Source organism: Apteryx mantelli, chromosome 14 (genome assembly GCF_036417845.1).
Source record: "Apteryx mantelli isolate bAptMan1 chromosome 14, bAptMan1.hap1, whole genome shotgun sequence".
NCBI lineage: Eukaryota > Metazoa > Chordata > Aves > Apterygiformes > Apterygidae > Apteryx > Apteryx mantelli.
Genome location: NC_089991.1, coordinates 564,303 through 586,612, shown reverse-complemented (window position 1 = coordinate 586,612; position 22,310 = coordinate 564,303). Strand labels below are relative to the sequence as shown.

The window sequence follows — 22,310 nt, the reverse complement described above, 5'->3', positions numbered from 1 at the left end:
GCGCTTCAAAGACGAGGGGCGAAACAGTGGCACAGAAGAATAATCCCTATGAGCAGGCATGGAGAGGAGGGGACGGGGACAAAGAAACACGATGTGTCATCCCTGGGGCCTCCCCCACCACTTCGCCGAGTCCTTACGATCCACCTGGAAACCTCAGGATCAGCCTCTCCTGTGCCGGCACCCCAGGACCCACAGCGCAAACACCCACAGGGCGCCTGGTGTCAGGTTTTGACCTAAAACAGTTGGCAGCTAGCAGAGACGGACCCTTTACAGCAACACGGACCCGGGAACACTGGTTTTCAGGCCAGACCATACCAGTTCGCTCTTGGTTCGTGCGGGGAGTGGCGCAGATTTCCCTGGAGTCAGAGAGGGAGCATGTCCCAGCCTTTCCGCGTGTTCCTCGCACCGGGCACGCGCAGGGAAGAGACGCCCAGCTCCATCCCTTGCTCAGGGGCCGCGAGCCCGGCAGACACGGTCACAGCGACCGAGGCCTCTCGTGGCCCAGCCACAACGGGTCTGAATTGCTTCATCACCTACTCCCAGCCCTCTCGATAATCCCTGGATTACAGAGTCCCCAGGCACGTCTATTCTCTCATTAATCCATGGATTAAAGTACCCCCAAGTCGGCTTTGACGCAGTGCGCCACAAATGGCAGAGTTACACCGGTCTCCTCTCCTGATCCTGGATTAGGCAGAAGGAGACGTGTCCATGGGTCCTTCTGACCCAACTGGACCAGAGGCTGAGGGAGAGGAAGGGAAGGTCTAAATATAATATATGTATATAAATAAAAAGCATAAAGGAAGGGATTGTGTTTTGTAATCAAAGTACTTATGTGTTAAAACAACAACTTCAAGGAGGTTCCTGGATTAATTAAATCCCAATCCAGATCATCCTCAAACAGTAATTCACATCGTTCACTACAACAAAAATAACTGACAGCTCTCGTCTTGAACCCAGGACGGGGGCGGGGGGGTGGGAGATAATTTACTTCATGCTTTTGAGAAGGGGACTACAGATAGATTAAAAAAAAAAAGAAAGTTGCTGTCGCAGCCACAGGAAGCTCTCAGCAAATTGATACTGCAAGTGAAAAAGCTTTTAGGTTTCTTGCACAGCAAAACGCAGCCCCGGTAAGCAGGCTAATCATTTTTAAATTCTGTCCGCATAGGGCAGATGCATTAGCTGCTCTCTGCAGAGCGCCGGGCAGGCCTGCCAGTGCGTGCAGCGCCGCACGCCCACCGCTCGCCCGCCACTCACCCGCCCGCCGGCCGCAGGGAGAGGTGCACGCGCCGGGCGCCCGTCCCGTTATCCGAGGAAGTTTTAATGGCACGGATTGGTTCTCTCCGCCCAAAGCAAAACCGAAGGCGCCTGCACGCGCCCTCTGCGACGCGGCGGAGCTGCTCGCGCATCTGACAGCTCCCGGCACCCACGGGCCTCGCCGAGGAGCTGCGAGGTGACTCCTAAGGCTGCGTCTCGGCGAAGGCTGTCCTAGCCATGGGGCAGGCAGAGACGCACGCGCTATTCGAGCTTCTTCCCAGAGCTCCAGCGCTCGCAGCAAAGCGACAGCGGGGCAGGGATACGGGGAGACAGCAGCGATTTGGAGCGGTAAATGGGGTTGCAGCTGGAACAAGATTAAGCTAGGAAAAGGAAATGAAGGCTTAATGCCAGATTTCTTAGCAGTAAAATCTATCCAGATTAGGAAACACTCCTCAAAGAAATTAAATACTGCCTGGGGCATCAGCCAGTGCCTGGGAAGAAGAGATCCAGGGGAACAACCTGCACTGATCCCAAGGGAACGGGCCATCGCCCACAGGACGCGCTGCAGCCCCGGACGGGTCCCGTGGCTGGAGGAAGGTCCTCGCCCACCGCCGAGACCAGCAGAGGAAAGGAGGGGGCACCACCGCCGCCCCGGCACGGGGCCGGGCAGCCGCGCGGGGCGCCTGCCGTCATCGTCACCTCTGCTGCCAACCGCCAGATTAGCCACAAGCAGAGCCGAGGCTCGGTCTCAGCACGCCTTGCTGAAAACTAAGAGTATCACGGAAATATTAACACCTGCGTTTCCCAACTTTGGAGTATTTGTGTTACGATGTTCGCAACCAAAAGGCACGCCACACACAGTGCCTTCTCCTGCAGTTCATTCGGTATCTGCAGCATGGGAGCAGGTTAACAGACGTCTGGCACGGCGAGGGCACCTGTCAAGTCTCATAAAATCTTCCCGTGTATTGTACGAAACTAGTGGGAAGGAATATTTATCCACTTGAAAAGGTTACCCAAACGTAGCAACTGCCATTGCTGGGCCAAGCTCTGCGCATGGACCCCCAGCCGACATCCGGCAGCATCGCGGAAGGGGTAAGAACGGGGCTGGAGACGAGAGACCTCCTGCCCCCGTCAGCGAGACGCCCGAGGGGGACGCGCACGGCCGGCTGCTGTCCCTGCTGCCGCTCGGCTTCGTGCTGAGCTGCCACGCGGAGGAGGCCGGCGTAGCGCCGAGCCAAGCACCGGCCGTCCTCGGCCAGGAGCCAGGCCGGCAGCCCTGCCTGCGGCCCCCCGTCTCGCCGGGAGGAGCCCACCTGCCCCCCAGGGCTAACGAGGCGCGCGGCATCCCTCCACCACCTCGCCCTGGCATAGCGGGGCTGGTGCTACAGGCGTCCTGCAGAACCTGACACGCAGCATCGTCCGTTTCTGCAGGGCGCGGTCTTGCCAGGCTTGAGCGGCGACAGCTGCCGTTCTTGTCCCGCTGGAATTGGCAAAGCGCAAGCAGCTCAGTCATGGATGTAATTCTCATTAGAGCAAGAAGCACGGAAAGGGGCGTGTTAACACTGTTCCTTCTTTGTTTGGAGGTCTCTGCCTACCTGTAAGCCATCCGGAGGGCTCAGAGGATTGCCAGGTGAACAGCAAAGCCACACAAAAAAAAAGTGGCATCCACAGTTTGAAGACTTCAGGAGACTGGTATTTTGGGTCAAGCTACTGGAAATGGTCCAAATTTGAGAGGAGCGGGGAAGCAGCCTTCAAAATCTCCAGCAAGCATGTCTAAAAGTGGAAGTTGCTCAAAGAGCTTGTTTATGTTCAAAAGTCTTAATTTGTCCTACTTTCCATTAGGATCTCACCAGAATTGGGAGTGAAAATGGATTTACACAGCAGAAGAAACCAAGCATGTATTTTTGAACATTTTTCATGCAAGACTTCTTCTTCTGTGAAAGTGGTATGAGGTCCTGGGCCATCGAACGGCCCCACCGACAGAGCTCTGGAACATTTTTAGCCGGTTCCTTGCACCTATGGTGAACTTTATAGCACAACTCACTCGCGATGCTCACTATATCCCAGCAACTTAATATTCCCTGGCAACCGAAGTTGAATTAACACCATCAATGTATTTTCTTCATTAGCAGTAGCTCTGAGTGCCACACAAGAATAAGGCATTCAAGTGTATGCATCTGAAATACCATCCTCATCCTGCATTTGCATAAAAATACCAGACCTATTTAAGTACAACAACACTTCAGTGAACCAAATTACATAACCCCATTTATTTCCTCAGTCGAGACACGAAGGACACTTTCATTTCAAAAGCAAGTTTTCATCTTCTGAACAGGCTTTGGAAGGATTTTTAATAGAAGACAGGTTACCAAGCAGATCATTTTAGGCATATGCTGTTCTCACAAGGAGAAAAAATAGAACCGAATTATCTTCCTTGAATTTTTTCCCTGCACCACATTACCAAGCTCTGCCATTTCAAAGTGCATTCAGCCGCCCTCTAGCAGAACAACTACATGGAGAGTCAAACGTCCTAAACAGCACAAGGTGGAAGAGAAACTCCCATCTGATATCCAGCCACTGAATATTCCCACGTACCTCTTCAGTCGAGCGACACACATTGGGGTCCTTCTGCCTTTAGGTTACCTACTCTGCAAACACTTCTGGCTATTTCATTTCTGTGGAGAGAACTGATTACAGCTTTCTACTACGACGTACTAGGCTCTTCTGAAAAACACCAATATACAACTTGGGGAAGTTTACCACAGATTACTAGACTGAACCTTGTCACTGGAACCTCAGACGGAAACATCTCCATAGCTCCTCGTATCACAGGCTGAGATCACTGCAGGCTCATCTCCACCCTCGTCCTTCCCAACTAGGAAAACCGAGTTCTTGGCAGGTTACTACAGCGCAGTTACATCCCACGTTTTATTTGTTGGCTGCCGCAGCTGCCTTTTATAGCACAGTGATGGCAAATTCATCCTTGCACAGACCACAGCACAAGACCACGCGAGCCAGGTGACATGGAAACAGGGTAGCTCGCACCCATCCTGGCCACGTCACCCTCCTGAAGCTCTGGCTCGCAGCCACCCACCCCAGCAGGCAGGTCCCTCCACCACCGGGCTGGCCCCGACCAGCGGACGTGGCCCACCACGTGCGGACACAACGCAGCAGCTTCAGAAGAGCGTCACTGAGAGCAAGAGGATTAAGAGATGGGCAGGAACGGACACACACCAAGTCTCTTACCCCAGCTGCCGTGTGAACACTGAGCTACGCATACGCAACATGAACTTGCACATGCTCTTTTTCAGCGGCCCGCCAGGTACCCAAAGCTTTTTATTACTGTATGAAGCAGAAGATTTTTCCACTAGATAAACTCTCCTTTAACAATGTGCTAGAGTCACAGAAGTCCCAAACCCTGTGTCACGATATCTTTCTCCGGGGCCTTAGGAGCACGAAACAACGAGGGAGCCTGTGCAGGCTCTCTGCTGCGGAGTCTGTTTTCAGAGTCTCCTCCAAGGTGTCGGTACTACTGGGAAAACAGATATTTCCTGGAGGGGCGGGGGGGATTCGGTCTTTTGTTTTAGAGCAGCTGCATTTTTCGCCCGAAGCACGGAAGCAAAAGAAGGTTGTGACAGAAGTGATGTGAAGTCTACAGCTCTTCAGCTGTCAGAAGCGACAGCAAAGGCAGGTCTCTCCCGGCCCCTCCGCGCTCCCACCGGCGGAGCCTGCCTCTCGGTGGCAGAATGCAGCGTCATGCGCACATTGCAGCTCGCTCCGAGTGCCGGGACCGAGCACGGCCACGCCACCCCTTCACCACCCACGCCGTAACACCAGATTCGGATTCAAACACACCAGTGGCCAGTCCCCATGTGCTTAGCTGGGGTGTCACATTAGGTACGTCCACCAGTCTTGGCAGCTCTTTGCCCCTGCAATACGCAAGTTGGAATACATATTTCTTCATGCAGGGGCTCGTAGAAAAAATAGCCCTGAGACAATTATTTAATTTCTGTAGCAACAATCACACTAGTATTTATCCTGTTTCCTAACATTGCAGAAATAATTACAGTCAGACTACTTGCGGATGCCAGTAATGCAGTCACAGGATAACGAAGCATGTTTTGAAATTGCAGCTCCGCGCGCACCCCGAGTCCCTCAAGCCCCAACATTCAGCACGGCGGCAGCAGATGCACTCAGGGCCCCGGGAGCGCGCAGCGCGCCGCGGCCACCGGCCCCGCTCCGCCGATCCCCCCTGCCAGAGCCACGCATCGCTCCCGCTGCGGAGCGGCGAACGGAGGCAGAGCCGCGGGCTGGACGAGCCGCAGGACCGCGGCTCCGAGCGCCGGCCGTGCCCTGGCCACACGGCTCCCCATGGCGCGGGCTCAAACCCGAGACAAGCAAACACATGGGGCTCCTTAGAAAAGGGCCAGGCGGAGCCGCAGCGAGCGGCTGCCTCGCGCTCGCAGACAGACTCAGCCGTGGCCCTTTTCCGGCAGCAACTGGCCCTGCTTCAGCTCCCCGGTGTGGGAATATCTGCTCCGTGCGGGGGGAACGCGGAGGACAGGGGTGTCTCCGGGCACGAACAGGAGGAGAGGGGCCGAGCCTGGCCGGCGACGCGGCACGTCCATACCAGCCTCTGCAAATACCCGATCCTTCGGCTCGTGCACAACTGCAGGAGCAACAAGCCAGATTTTAATTTCAGCTATTCCAGCATCCGCTGAGGGATAAACCTAGCTGAAAATGGGGGGAGGGGGTGCTCTCGTGTATCCAAGATGTCAGATCTCCGCTGAAAAGCTGGATCCAAACGGGATCCTTGCTGACCGACCGGGCGGCGTGGGGACACGGAGCAGGCAGTGGAAACCGGCCGGGTTCAGCCGTGCTGAGTCACGGGCGCGGGTTAAGCGGGGGACAGACCGCACCCGCGCCCTTGCCCGGCGCCGCCTTTCGGGGCAAATCCCGGAGATCCGCACCCCCGGCCCCGCGCTGCCGCTTGCCGCAGCAGCAGCAGCAGACGCCGCCGCTCGCAGCCGGGAGGAGCGGCGCAGCGCAGCCGGGAGCGCAGCGGGGCAGCGCAGCGGGGCAGCGGGGCCCGAGGGGGCCGGGGCGGTGCGGGGGATGCGGGGGCGCCGGGGCCCCACCTGCTGCGGCGGGCACTCACCCTCCGTCGCATAGCTGTGGTCTCGCAGGAAACTGCTGTTGATCTTGCGGGTCTCAACGTCCTCCTCCATTGACGGCGGGCTGGCGGGCGCGGGGCGTCAGCAGCCGCAGCCGCGGATCCATCATCCCCCCCGCGCCCTGCTCCGCGGCGGCCGGCCGCGAAATGCGGCGGGGGCGGGGGCGGCGGGGCGCGGGGCGGCGGGGCCGCTGGCTCCTCCCATACGGCGCCGAGCCGAGCCGAGAGCGGAGCCGAGCCGAGCCGGGCGGAGCGGAGCGGAGCCGAGCCGACCAACGCGGCGCTGCGCGGGGCGGGGAGGCGCGGGGAGGCTCGGCGCCGCCGCCGCCGCGCTCCGCCCGCCCCGTCGGGGCACGGCGCGGCCGAGCGGGCGGAGCGCGGCGCGGCCCCGGCCCCGGCCCGGGGGACGCTCCTGCCCTGGGGATGCTCTTGTCCCGGGGGACGCTCCCGGCCTGGGGGATGCTCCTGCCCCTGGGGACGCTGCTGCCTCGGGGACGCTCCTGCTCTGGGGGACGCTCCTGCCCCGGGGGACGCTCCCGCCCCGAGGATGCTCCTGCCCCGGGGACGCTCCCGCCCCGAGGATGCTCCTGCCCCGGGGACGCTCCCGCCCTGGGGACGCTCCTGCCCCTGGGGACGCTCCTGCCCCTGGGGACGCTCCTGCTTCGGGGACGCTCCCGCCTCGGGGGACGCTCCTGCCCCTGGGGACGCTCCCGCCTCGGGGGAAGCTTTTGTCCCGGGGATGCTCCTGCCCCGGGGACGCTCCTGCCCCGGGGACGCTCCTGCCCCCGGGACTCAGACCTGCTGCTGACCCCGGCAAGCCAACAGACACCCCCGCGCTTGTGCTCTCCTGCCTATCAAGGGGAGGTAACAGCAGTAACCCCCGCAGCAAAAGAGATAAGGAAAAGGAAGATTAAAAACCAAAAGAATATACCTGGGAATCTGATAGCTTCCACCTGCTACGTGTGCTGCCGCAGGTGTGCATCTGTGTAGGTGCCCACGCGCTGTACAAGGCACAGGGGCAATCGACCTTAAACAATCTCAACTCCAAAAAAGAAAGAGAGAGACAGATTTCTAATAACCGAATGTTACCATATTATATCCTCCCTTCAGTCGGAAATGGCAAGCTTCGGCCGAAGGGCAAGGCCCAGCTAATCAGGGTCCCTGGAACGCTTATGAATATTATTTATGAAACCAACACAAACCAACAACCTTCCTCCCTTTCTCTTCAGCAGGCTTCTGTCCTCAGTGTATTTCCACTTTAACGAGTGCCAACACCTTTCTCCTTTATTAACTAGAAAAATTATTCTCCCCATTTTCCATGAATTCTAATTATGCATTCATAAGTCCTGTAAAGTTTTTCAATACACTCCATCATTTAAATACATCCACAAGCCACCTGTTTGTTATGCATTTTGCATAGGAGCTGCTTCATGAAATCCATTTATTCTCAGCTTTTTAAAAGCCAGGAACAAGCCTTTACAATAACTAAAAGCATTAGCTGTCCTAAGCAGGAATCCATTTGCAGATTAAATTCACCAAAGGTCAGCTTATAGCTGTCACTGTTTTCCAAACCCCCAGGTGTCTACCACGTTACATACTTTGACATATCTTGAAGAGTCAGAGCACTTTCCACTCCACTGATTTTTGCTTCAATTAGAATAGGTCTAAGAGCCTCTGTGCACAGGTTTCTGTGGGACCAAAACAGTGTATTAATAATAATTGAATCAAACTCCTGATTTTAGGCCCAGCACAAAACTTGCATAAAAAACTTCCTTCAGCTAATTTATTTTTACCTTCATATCCATGAGCACTAAATCCATTTTCCTAATTACAGGTCTAGGTTAGAACGCTGGCTTCATTTTTTTAAACTGTTAAATGTATTATTAGATAAGGAAATTTCTTTTAAACTTGCAAGAATTATTTCTATTGATTAATTTTGCTCATGCCATATATATATTATTTCCATCTAATACCTCCTGATAGCCCTTTCTGTATTTTAATTATCTCCGTTTAACTAAAGCAGTTCCTGTCCTCTGAAAAATGACGGTTCCTTTCAGTCGGGATAAGTCACTGCGTTTGGAAGTTCAGCGTCTGCTCTCGGATTACTTCACCTCCTTTAGGCAGGGCTGTTTGATCCCCGCGTCTCCGACCCCCGGGCCGGGGCAAGCCTTGGGGCCGGGGCAGCGGGGACGGCCGCTGAGGCGCAGAGCTGCCGAGCGCCCGGCCTGGCCGCTGGATGCCGGGTGGGAAAAGCCGAGGCCCCGGCCCCGGCTCCGGAGCCAGCGCCTGCCGAGACACTCGAGGCCTCAAGGCCGTAAGAAGGACAAGGTAATTTAGTATTTTTTAACGCCTCAATTAATAGGTAATCTGTAAAACGGGTTTCTGAGTTCTGGCATAAGCAGTAACAGAGCTTTTTCTGGTAAATCTCTGCAGTGTTCCAGGTGCGAGACGCGGGGAAACACAGGGCCAGCCTTCGTGCAAAACCAGACCTCAGACACCACATCGGAAGTGCAGGAGACACGTAATCCGTGTGGCCGGGGCTAAACCGGACCGAAGATGGCAGTAAAACCGCGCTGGCTACTGCCTCCCGGGCCCCGCAGCCGCCAAGCGCCCCAGCGCCTGCTCGCTCCCCTCCTCGCCCATCGCAGACCCCAACGGCGCCGCGGACCGCAGGTGCCGCCCGGGGATTCTCAGACCGCAAACCCAGCATCGCAGGGCCCCGTCCTCTTCCCGCTGCTCCAAGTGGCTCTGTGCACTGGGGGATTTATTCTGCCGCAATTGGATTTGCGCACTCTTCGCTTCCTATTTGAGCCGCACCAACAGTGACAGCGGTGGCCACTGTGGCCTCTCCAGCTCTGCCCCGGAGCCCCCGGCGCCGGCCGAGCCCGAGCCCCAGCGCTGCGGCCGGCTGCCAGAGCAGAGCGCTCCCAAGAGCGAGTTTCCAAGCGGCTTCCTAGCGCTGCTGTGATCTGCATTTGGAGAAACAAATGCATCAGAGATCACAGCAAGATGAGCCATTTCTCTGCACCGCTCCTGGTAAGCGCCGGACGCGACACGGCTTCGGAGCGCTACACATCGTTTCTGAGGAACGCGACACATGGCGGCGAGCAGGGGTACCGGGGAGAGATATTAACTGTGTATACAGGAAATCACAACAGGAATAAATATTTAATTGCATGTGTTTGAAAGAGAAATAACATCCTTCTTGACAGTGCACTTAAACGCATATGTAAATTAATTAGAATTCATGACATTCATTGCACCAATCATTATTTTGCAAAGTGATGTAATCTCTTAGACCCAGTATTGTCTTCCTAAATGCTACTTCAGTTCTGAAAACACAGCTGACTACATTATGTTGTTTTCGTACAAGGGAAAGACATTTTCTCCCAGGGTGCTCTTGTAAGTTTTTCAAATTAAAGAGGCAAATACAAACGATAGCTGCCGTTATTTACACTAACCAGGCATGCATGACGTAGGCATATAAGACCATGCCTCGACTGAAAGCCCATCTCTGTGCAGGAAGGGAAACGAGTGCTAGCATGACACCACTGCAGCTCGCGCCGAAGTTGGGACCTAGTTTTTATCTGAGTGAAGGTCATGTCGCAAAATTAATATTCTAAGAGGGAGCGCGCTGAAAGCTCTTGTACAATTTCTCATATCGTGTCCAGCTCCAAGTGCATCTATAAACGTGCTCTGAACCTTTTGCCAGCAGATTCCAGGAGACGGAGCCCTTCAAATCCGAGAAGCTAATTAAGCAGCAAAAATGGGGTAATTATACTCCTATTATCCCACACGCAGTCGGTGCCAGCCAGTCGGGTTGCTGGCTGCGGGCCCTGGGTTAAGGGGCGACGCTCGGCGGAACAGGAGGCCGTCACGGGGCAGAGACCCCGTGCCACACACGTGTCCAGGGAACCGCGTGAGCCAGGAGCCAGAGTCCTCTCAATCCCAAGCGCTGAGGACACCCACCGCCGGGGCAGAGGCATCGCCGCTCCGCGGAAACCCCGCTGCCGCCGCCGCCGCCGGGAAGGGCCTCTCGCCCCGTCCGACCACAGCCCGGCACTCGGGGTCCGGGCCCTGGCGACTCTCTCCTCCGACCCGCCGCTCGCCTTCCCTCGGCGGCGCGGGACGTCGGGGCCGGCAGCGCTCCTTCCCCGGCGGTACGTCCAGAGCTGCCGACCCTGCCTTGCGGACGAGGCCTGGACTGCGCGTGGTGACCGCGGACCCCCTCGGCCCCCGAACGGGTGATGCACGCCCGGTTGCGGGCCTCGGGTCGCACGGACCTTCTGTGAGGAAACACGGGCCATTTGCGGCAACGCAAAGGGAAAACGACCTTCCTCGAAACAACCGGGCAGGGCGAGCCCTTGTCTCGGGCGCCAGTGGGAAAACGGGAGCGAATCAGAAACTCAGGCCTCTCTCCAGAGATGCTTTGCCATCAGTACCTGGATGATTTTCTCAGCCGCTGGCAGCCAAGCACACCTCCACAGCAGCAGCTCCTTCCTCAGCCCCGGGGGGCTTTATCAGCCCATCCCACCCCAAACCGCCATCCGCCGCGCACGCGGGCGTCCCCACGCTCGTCCCCGCCGCGCCAGAGGCTGCTCCGCGCCGGCTGCGGCTCGAGGATCCCACGGGGCCACAGGCAGCGACGCCCCGCGCAGCAGGTGGATAAATACTGCTCCCACCGTACGGACGAGCGCGCCGAGACCCCCGGACGGGACTTGTTCACAGTCCACGGAGCCCGGGCGGACGTGGGAAGAGCGCCGTCGGCATCCGCCAGCTGCCGACGTTCCCACCGCCTTCGCCGAAGGAGGTGCGGCGCAGGCAAAAGGGGCTCCGGGCCAACGGCCCGTGCTGGGCCCCCTCTCCTCCTGCAGACGAGGGCTGGATTCCCCAGGGGTCACTGCAGAGTACGTGCGAACCCCCGTTCGTGTTAGCAGGGTTTCCACGCTTGCTGTGGATCCCCTTTGCCATGCTCTGAAGCTGTGCCCCTGTGCTTCTCATGCAGCACACCAAAAACCTCAGCTGCGATTTCACTACACCCTAATTACCTGAACCAAGTTAATGTGCTTCTAATATTTTCAACTAAAAGCAACATAAGTTAAGAAAACTGAGGAAGTCATAGCCCATCCAAGATATGGGTACAATTACCTGAACCATAATTAACATGAGTTCAGACCGATAATTTACTGGATTAAACTGAGGTGACGAAAATTAGGAAGTCAAGTCACACGTAAAGGGTAAATTGCAACACTCCCATCACGAATGACAAAGAATAAGGGTCAGGACTCTGAGGCAGAAAAGAAAAGAATCAGTTCATTGAATGCAAAGCAGGTAAAGACTTCTGCCTCCCAAAGGTCATGTGATAAATTGACCTACTTTGCTTTCACCCCGCTCCGTGTTATTGCTGCTGCTGGTACAAGCTGTACACGATCAACAGCACACAAATAATGAGCCGGTTACACACTCAGCCCTGGCTCAGGGAATACCTGTTCTCAAAGTGATTTCTCTCCTATTTTCAATTAGGCTGACCAGTTCCTGCGGCATTTTAGCGGAGCTTTCTTCATTTTTGCTCTTCCACTACAAGGCATTTTATGCCAGGGTCTGAAAACAGCCTCCTTTGCCCCATTTGCTCTTCAGGGCAGCCCCAGCCGGTGCCCTACTGCCAGCCTGCGCTTCCCGTCTGTTTTTCTTAACCAAAACTCGACTCAGCTACCTGATGCGCTGTTCAACGGTATAAACACCTCCCTACAAGCTGCTTCGTACCCACTGCTCCAGTTATCTATACAAACGCTTCTACTGTTCCCACTCTCAGGGGCCTTTATCTATTTATTCAAAAGACTGTAGCGCTCTCTCATTTCACCCAGTGCAAGGATTATGCTCTCCACCTTGCATTCCATTAGATACAACAAATATCTTAAAAGCACAAAGCTGTTGCACTTGTTATCACCACCACCATGGTAGCGTCCGCAAACGGCGATAACAGTTACCCAGTCCTTCATAGGGCGCCCGATACATCTCCCTTCGTACAGGCACAAATAGCGCACAAGTAAGCTAGTGGGACACATTCTTCAGTGCAAAGTTACACAGATTTTGCTCCCGAAGTGTCAGGATTTGCATCTGTTTGCGCACACAGTTGCACGTACAGTGCAGAAAGGGCATGTTAGCACAGAGCACTCTGCACAAAATTGAGGTCAGGTACTTGGATTTAATCAAGTGCAACCATCAAATCATGATCTCAGCAGAACTATTTGGAAGAAGGAATGTTTTTGCTATTAAATGATTCAAGGTTTCACAATTTTTTCCTCTGCTCTTCTGAAAACAGTGATAACTGAAGACTACTGCAAATATCAGCATTAGAAATCAGTAGAAACTCTTCCCCCACGTTCACACTGGGCTAACGCCCCATCAAAAATTGGATGTGAAAAAGATGACATCAACCATGTTTTCAGGATATTTCCATTGTATCATCTCACAATGTACTTTGGATATTATCTTTTATGAAAATTGAATCATTTTGTCACGTTTATCTGTAATTCTGCCCATGCTTTTTATCAGATTTAAGAGTCCACCACAAATTTCATATGTGTGTATATATATACACATATATATACACACACGTGTGTGTGTGTATACACACCATATATAGTTTTATATATATTATATATATATCTATCTATCTTATGGATTGCAAAGGTTACATGAATACTTAGGGAGAAATAACACTGGACTACATTGAAATTAGAGATGAAAAAAACCTCAGCTAATTGAGTCTCTTAAACAGCAGACCTGGATTATCTCCTGATTATTCCACAGCGTTTTCACTTATTTTTCTGTAATTCATGGTTTCCCTGAGAGCGGCATAGTGCCGCTGAACCCCCAGCAACGCCGCAGCCCGCGCGGCAGATCCACGTGCATTCGAGCAGGCGTCACGAAGTTCCCGACGGCAGCGACCTGCCAGCACCGGTAGCGTGGCAGGACTCAGCCTGCCCGGCAGCGGGAAGGCGCCCACCTCCTTCCCACGGGCTGCAGTTGTGAAGACGGGGATAAATCCCACCTCTCGTTAAGTGTGATTAATTTCTCAATGCGATCGCCAATGCAGGAAGCTGCCGCTCCATAAACAAAGGCACGTGGATTAGCTTGTTCATTTAGCTCCCCGTACTTAAACGTCGTCCTTATTAGCTCCCGAGGCGCTCGTGCTTAGCAAAGCGTGGGCGCAGGGCTAACACCCTGCGCCAGCCAAGCGTCCACGCTAACGCTTCCGCTCCTCGTGGGTTGCGCCCATGCAGCCGGGGGCAGCACACGGCCCCTTCTGCTGCCTGCCTCGATTTCCCTCCGCGCTACGGAAACGGGCCCGTGGCCACGACGCCGTTGTCAGAGCTGTCACCTCAGCCACGGACCGCGGCTGCCGGCGGGGAGCAGCTCCCTGCGGAAGCGAGGCTTTCCGTCTCCCAGCACTTCTGCAGCTACTACAGACGCTGCCCAAACCTTCCTAGAACCTTCTCATCTGAGAATATCGCTCTTACTTAAGTCGTCAACACGGGGGTTTAATTTCAGAAGCAGCTTTTCTAAAGTCAAACTTTCTTTTCGCTTATCAAATCATTCCTTACAATGCAGCTGACACCACAACTGTGATACAAAGAAAGCACTTCCAGGAAACCCATGTTACTTCTTCCTTTACTGTAAGGATGATCTAGCCATAACATGGCAGTTTTCTCTGTATTATAACTACTAAACACGTTGCAGGATACATACAATACCCAATAAACGGAATGAGATACAGAATATTTCATGAGGATCCAGTACTTCTATATCCTTTAAAGGATACAGTGGGAACTGTCACATGTTCCTTACATCAGAGACATAATTAGCTTAAATACTTATATGGTAAATAGGATTTGCTGTTTGTGAAGATTAAGGCCACATGTTATAGCATCAGTGTATTAGAACTAATTGAGCATAGCTTATGCTAAGGAATAAGTTTTTGCTTGAAAACAGTTATTCTGAGTGGTACTACAAGTGTGGTCTTCTGCTTTTGTTATTTTATTTTATTTTGCTAATAAACTCCACCAGCACATGACAGTGGAATGTCAAAAAGTGATTTATATTGGTTTGGTATCCAGGCCTGAAAAACCATTATGAGACACAAATGCAGCAGGTCTTCTGGGGACTAGGAGCACTATATATAGAGTGCACAACCAATGTACACGGCACGCTGTAAAACATAAATGCTGGCTCCTTGCCCCATAGTGCTTACAGCCTACTGCAGAGGAATACGATACAAGGGATAAAGAGGATGCAAGACGATACTGGAACATTGTTCATGAGATAACCATTATAGGAAGTCCAAGGCTGAATAGCTAAACTCAGTGGTCACAGATTGGAAAAATAAAGGCAACATTTTATTTCTCGGTTTTCCCTGTTGATTTATTCTCAGTTGGTGAAGAAAATCACTGTGTTAATTCCACTATATCATAGAGTGACACAATTCCCCAAATGTTTTATATTAGATTAGGTCATAATATAGGAGGAGAACACGTGAATTTGCATGTGCATTTGAGTGGAACAAATACTGTAAAATTATATTCAAGATCATCTACTTATCTTCCAAACGGTTGCACATTTCAGCCATGTGTGTACCCCTTTTCATCAAAACCTGTTATATACGGGCTTGGTTTTTCACAGCAGTATTGGAAACTGGCTGCTCTTGGTGCATATTTGCATGCAAACTGGCTGCATAAGAGCATTTCTTATTTGTCATTCATTGCTCTCCTGCTTAAAAAACTTCAATCTTTAAACCAAAGTGAAAAAACAATTCCATGGAGCAGAGATGACAATCACACAGTAACAAAAAAATCCAAAAGCTATCAAACAACCAATAGTCTCAAAACTGTTTATCCATTAGCTGTGAGATTAAAAGAAGGAACAAAAGGAGAAACTGGGATCAGTTTAGGAGCAGAAAAAGCTAAGTTTGTCACACAGTGTATTTATACAGAGCACTGGGATGCTTCCCAGAATATCCTGGGAAGAGACACCATTTGTTAAAATGGCTATTTAGCGTATATTCTGGTTAAGTCAGCATTGGATATGCAAAATTTCATATGGCCTCAAAGCTGGATTTTATTTGAAATAACGTATGCTAATATGAGACTACAAAACATCTATGTAGTTTTGAATTGTGGATCCTAAACCACAATTACTGCACTGCCTTCATTTAATTTGACCATGGACTACACCAAAAAGTAATGAAATACTGGTATAAATTAACTAGAGCTGCCTACCTCTTATAACATGGAGAGCACAGGAAATTTTACAGCATTGCAAAACTTAGCACTAGGATCATTACTTTATAAAAAAACATTCTGCTTGTCCTCAAATATCAGCTAGCAGGGAAGTGAGGAAAATGCTCAGATCCAGCTTTGCCATCTTTATAAAATTGAAAGCACAAAGGCTAATCACTCAGACAGGATTAATTTCCCAAAGAAAATCATACTGCATATCTGGCTGAGCAGAAATCTAGACCTTTATCGGGATTAGTTTAAGAAAGCTTCACAACCATCAGAAGGATGAGTTTTCAAAACTACTCTCAAGATAATACAGAAAGTCAGGAATTGCTCTGCAGTACCATATACTATAGACAAATCAGTGAAAGAGTATTCACTATTTGCATATTTTAATGCACTGAAACATCCCTAGGTCTTACAAATTGCTCTCAAATTCAAGGAAAAAACAAGCCAGTAAAAAAAAGAAAAATTTCAAAGAATTAGGGACAAATTCACCAGATTCATTCTGTGATGATAAATTTAGCCATTATTTGTAACAACAGGAAATAAAACATGTTTAGAAAACTGATGATTTGGAATCACTTCTTATTTGTTTGTTTTAGGTGATACATATAAACAATTGGAGAAAATACTTATGACTGGCTTAGGTAATAGAGCTTAATGTGGAATACCTCTAATAGCAATGCTGTGACCTGAACACAGACTGACTGCAAACTATTTTATACCATTAAAATGTGTTATTGAATACCATTAAGAGTCACTACAATGGCATGTATTACAAATATATTTCACATTATAAATCATGGAGCTTTGTTACTTGCAATGTAGTTTTCCCAATAGTATACATTTTAATTCACAAACCTTTGCATTCTACAGCAAACTGACTTGCCAGGAAAAAAATGCATCTTCCAGGTACCGAGCACACGTTGATGTCAAATTGTTCACTCCAGATCTACTGCTCACAACAAGAATACTTTAGAGAATTGGGCATTCTCAAGGAGTGCCCTCATGATCAAAGCAAATAACAACTAGGCAGTTATGCAGTATCACACACAACTTTTATTTGAGCTCCATTCAAAAGAACGTGAATGCTGCACTAGGGATAAAATAGAGCGATCTTGTATTTATGCATGTGACAGACGAGGAGCACTTTCACCGAAGCGAGAGAGACAACTCATGTGTCAAACTGGTGTGCGGTCGGAGCCAGTTCGAGCTCTTAAAAGAGGTTTAAATCTACTTTTCGCATTGCAATCTCGTTGTGCCCCACATGTGCTATTGCCATCTTTTGTATCGCCCTTACCAAGTCTAGGATGTCTGATCTGATTGCTTAGATCTGCAGGCAATTTCAGCTGTGTAAAAATCCACACAGTGGATTGCTTAGAAAAGCTGCTGGTTTCAGTGTAATGTAATGCGTTAAAAAAGGATATGGCAAAATAAAACAATTGGCTGCAATGCTGAAAGCTGGACAACCCAGATAGCTTGTTGTAGTGGTCTTTAAGTAGTTATCTACTTTCCAATTATTTCAAAATTCAGAGGACTTTGTAAATTTTTAGTGATACTTTCCAAGACAACAGCAAACATACGCTGTGGTCCTGTCTGCTGACAGCATTTTTTTCCACAGCTGCCTTGACACAAAGATACGAAGTCTGTTGGCAGGGTGCTGCAATAAAGTTGGAAATTCAGAGTCAAGTGCTGGAAAGCTAGCCCAGCCTCACTCACGCTTTGTTTGTTTACTGCCGTACATATTTTAAGCATGAGCCGATTTTGGTATGGAAACGTCACAGCAACTCATCATAACATATTCTGATTCATCCACCTCTTTGTTATAGTAAGGCCATAATGTTCTACAAGAATGACCGAGCTGTCACAAAAAATTATAGCTGTGGCATTTAGCATGCATGTGAAATTCCTGCCAAATACGGATGAGTAAAAAAAAGCAGCAATGGAATGCACTTGACAGGAAAGCAGCTGTACACTTCTAATACTGCATGTTCGTAGGGGCGTACATCACATCACGCCAACGTTTGCATATTGTCATTATCTCCTATAAAATTAAACCCTCTAAGAAGAGAGCCTTTTAGCTTTAATTGTGTATATGCTCAAAAGGTCTAAGCGTTAATGGAAGATCAAGAAATGTTTTGCTCTTCCAGCTCAACATTTCTTAAAGGCATGTAGGCCTAAATTCAAATGGTAATGCTTCTTCTCCATGACTCCAAGTCACAAATAGGGAATGGCAAATAACAGAGTCAGAAAATTTAGCCATCTAGGCTCCTACGAAATATCCATGTCAGCACGGTAATGTCAAATACAGCTCTGCCATTCACTTGCACGTTATTTTCATTTCATTCTTTCCCTCCGAATGCCAGAAATTCAACGCTCAAATTCTGGGGTTACCTACTCCTGCCCGATCAACTTCTGGTGCTGTGCCTTTTCCTCAGCAGGACTTGCAAGTGCTTCCAACAGAAATAACAGTTTGGGGAAGGGTGACATTTAGCTTGACTGATGTTCCCATGTAATGTATATCATTCAGTACTTAGCCAGGCGCGCTGGTAATCGAAGGGACCGTTTTTTCATAACGCAGAGTGAAATTCATCCTTTCAGAGTCCTGGCATGAGGTTTACGAGTGACCGAGGTCTCACCGGTGGAGACGAAGCGCCCAGTGCTCTGCACCGCACGGACCCCTTAGACACCCCGTCACGATTTCCTAGCACGATACAGCTTACGTTTACATGCTCGTCTTCGACCAGTGCCTAACAACAGCTCTCCAAAGCGGCTGCATGTCAGGGGCGAGAGAAGTGATTCTTGTGTGGTGCATAGTCTTCATACTTGTTTACACCTGATTTCTACTTCTGGAATTCTCTAGAATGAAAGACGGGATGTAAACATAAGAATGTACGTGAGATGGGAGAACGTCACATGGCCACGATAAATACACAAGATGTTCAGGACATTGGCCAAGTTTGTGTTCTCATTACACCAGGGAGACCAACCTTTAGCAGAACATAAAAACAAATTGTCCTACTAGAGAATAATTATGAAGAATATCTTAGGACAAAAAAAAACAAAAACCCACACCCAGTGGAGCCTAAAAGTTTACCTGACTTTTCAAAATGCTAATATTGTAAAACTAATATTTGTATATCACTAATATTTATATATAATCTACCTGATGTCATTTGGAAAAACAAACTTGGAAAACTTAATTAATAAAATATATCACGTCTTATTAACGTTCATATAGTAATTACCAACACCACAAATCCATCTGTTAAGCAGTCAGCAAACAAGACAAATGACTGTGTTCTGTTAAACAGATTATAAAATGCCTCAGGGAAGGAAATCTAATAGGCCCAACTAAATCATGAATCAAACAACAACCTGCTCCACCACGTAGGCTCACGTGAACGCACATGTGTGTGTGCTCACACGCGTATCTGCCATTCTCAAAGCCTCTTCCTGAACTACATATAGTAATTATATGAACAGTGAGGTCAGTATGACATTAGGTATATAGGGGTCTACACTGAAACACGATGATGAGATCACTAACATTTTGTTGTCCTTCAAAAAATTTTTTTTCCTAAAACAGACTACTATCCCCACCAAGATGACACTGGAACAATATGCAAAATAACACTAAATCCAATTGCCCTTGTCCTTGTGGAAATCCAGTTAGTTTAATCCAATTCATTAAACAAAATTGATTTTATTCTTGTCATGTTTTTGAATGTTTTCTGAACATTTAAAGCAAAAAACGTTCTTGCATGGAGAGCAATTGATTCATCAGCACGAACATTTATCATCAAAACATTAGTATTTTTTCTGGACATTCAGTCTGGTCCTGAGGTATCAAAACATTCAACACTCCATTCTTCATGCAAAACATATGTGAAACTGTATACCAATTCTCATGCACGCTTGCCATGATTACTCACTGAAAACAAGTAATTGTGCTAATTTAAAAAAATGCATTTGGGCAGTGTATTTTACATGATTAACCTGAGTTCACATGTGTTAGCAACTCAGTCAACCTAACTTGTTGCAATACGCGCCCATCATTGCTGCAGATGGATGTCCTGAGATGCAATTACGTGCCCAACTCCTCCCCAAAACCAACACAAAGAAAACGTCAGCACCTACAGGTCTTCCTCTCCCAAACGCGTGTCCCAAGCACTTCCCACACTTCATCTCTCTTAGCCTTTCTACTCCATCTTGCCACTTCTGACCAGGAAGAGAGATTCATTTATAATCCTGCTAATTGCAGAGTCTGCTTCAGACCTATCCATGCACCGCAACACATAATTACTGCTAACAGACTACAGCAAAGAGGCTACAGCGCTTCATCTTCCTGACAACCAAATTCAAGGGAACAAAACGTCAAGGGTATAACAGTAACGTTCCCCCCGCTCCTGCCCTCGAATAATCTGTGTCAGAAAAACACAACCGTGACATTCTATCACAAATATTCTCCGTGGTCTTCTCAGTCTTACACATGTGAAATTTCATCAGCACGAGCGTCACGGCTTTAAGTTCAGACAAGGTGGAGAGCGATGTTAAGCGCTGCCAACCTGCAACGCCTTTCCTCTCAAGGACGGCCACCCCTGAAAAACTATGAAGCCAGCACGCAAAGGAAAAGATGAGACTTTGAGGGTAGCCCAGCCGGTAGAGGGTTGTAAGGACACATCTGCAGGCCCCGCGCCCGCTGCGCACACGTGCCCGCACCCGCGTGCGGGAAGACCCACCACCCCTCCGGAAGCGGAGCCACCGGCCTCCCCAGCGACACGCGGCAGCAGGCAGGGCAGCGTGCCCGGCGCGGTGTCCTGTTTTTACCAACCGAATTGTTTGTTTTCTTTTCCAGTTATTTTATTGCCCAGGACTTCTGATCAGCAGTTTGGATGTAAAGAAGTCCAAGCTGCTATCGAATTAAACAGTCAAGCCAATCAGGCTTTTTCAATGGAGTAACACCTTTCTACTATGAGGCAGCAGGTCAAAAATGCACCTTGATGACTTTTCCTCATAGGTCAGCATGGTGTTTTAGTTGCCATCTGCTTCTGAATTGCTTGCTCTTTCAATTCAGATGAGAAATGCAGAATTTAAAGGCGGAATCAAGGCAAAAATAAAAGGGAAGCCTTCTTATCGGCCCCTCCTTTTGAATCTATTAAGGTCCACTTTGTTTTGTTGTGAAATTTCCACTTCAGGCATGTTACTAAGAAACCAGATTAAAGAGAAATAACGCCGTGTGCGCACGTGTTTGGGTGCAAGCCTGTCTGCAGCTGTGAGAAGGAGCAGTCAATGAAAGAGAACTGCAAGGTGAGCTCTGCCTGCAACGAAGACGTGCATCTCTCAGGCCAGCACATTTCTTGACCCACTCCTTCCCGACCCATTGAAAACACTGATGAAAAACGCCCCTTTCCCTCCGACGGAGCACATCCCCCCCCTCCCCTGCTCTAACACAAGTTCCCACCTCTCAGTTACGAGCCCTGCTCAGCTCCGCTCCGCTCCGCTCGCTCCCTTCCAGCCCGACCAGCACTATTTATAGCATGAGCCTTTCGGGGAACCTCTCCGCGACAATCCGCCAAGGAGAAGACAACAAAAACTGCCCTAGTTTTAGAGCAGACTGTAATCTAATCTAATGTAGTGTAAGGGATAAAATCCATAACATCCATGCCATGTAGAAGCACAAATTCTTTCCTCATCAACAGCTCATGTATTTAAAGCCAGATTTCTAATGCCATCGAAATGCCGAAGTCCACTTGATTTCACAGTCTCAGAAGCCAACGTCCTGTTAGTCCCCAAGCAAGAGGCAGATTTCAAGTGCAGAAGGAAGGTGTACCAAAGGTGTTTTTACAGGCAAGTACTGAAAATTTTGGTCTGGGTTTATATTATACAGCTGCTCTATACTTCTACAATACTCTACAAACTTCTTCGATACTTCTACAAACCTCTTCAAGAGAAGGAGAAAGCAGCATCTGCTGCATCTGGGATCTCACACTGAAAAAATCCCAACGACGCAGCCTGGCCATTTGCGCCTTTTGCACAGGTCAAGCCCAGCCACGATGCTAAAGAAAAACAAATGAGTCACGGAGGCACAGGGGGTTAAAGCTGCCTGCGATGGCAGCTGGAGTGGCCCGATGGCCTCTGCCCAAGCACCGTCCGCGGGGACCCACGCGGGGGCACGGCTCCGCCGCCCACTTCTGCCGGCTCAGAGGCGGTGGGGAGGCACGACGATCCCACCGCGCCAGCCGAGGGGCCGGGGCACACTCCAAAGCCCCACGGCGCCGGCCCCGCGGCCTCGGTACCCGAATCCCCGGGAGGTCTCCGCCGCCCAGGCTGTCTCAGAGGCAGAAGTTGGCTCGCTGCGGGGAGGTGACGGCTTTGCCGGCCCCGCAGCACGGAGAGGATGGAGGAAGCACGTTCGGACAGGTCGCGTCCCTCCCACAAGCACCCCCGAAAGTCAACAAGAAAAATGAGGAAACCGATGTTTGATCATGCTGCTTTCTGGCTCATTGGTACATAGCTGACGTTCCGTGCTGAGAACGTGTCAAAGCGCTCGGGACCTCGTTTTCCCTTCAGCACTTGTTAAAATTATATTTAATAACAGG

General features: G+C 50.2%; 1 protein-coding gene across 2 annotated transcripts in view; it reads right to left on the bottom strand.

Moving 5' to 3' along the window:
- Nucleotides 1-22,310, bottom strand: part of PPP2R2B (protein phosphatase 2 regulatory subunit Bbeta) — a 107,708-nt gene that overhangs the window by 59,998 nt on the left and 25,400 nt on the right. Inside the window, exon 1 of one of the 2 annotated variants that reach the window (XM_067304770.1) lies at nucleotides 6,413-6,554. The exons of the other annotated variant lie outside the window; for it this stretch is intronic. Within the exon in view, the coding sequence (XP_067160871.1) occupies nucleotides 6,413-6,482 (70 nt within the window). The 5' untranslated portion in view covers nucleotides 6,483-6,554. Of the gene's footprint in view, nucleotides 1-6,412; nucleotides 6,555-22,310 lie in introns of those variants that run through there. 2 annotated transcript variants of the gene reach the window in all.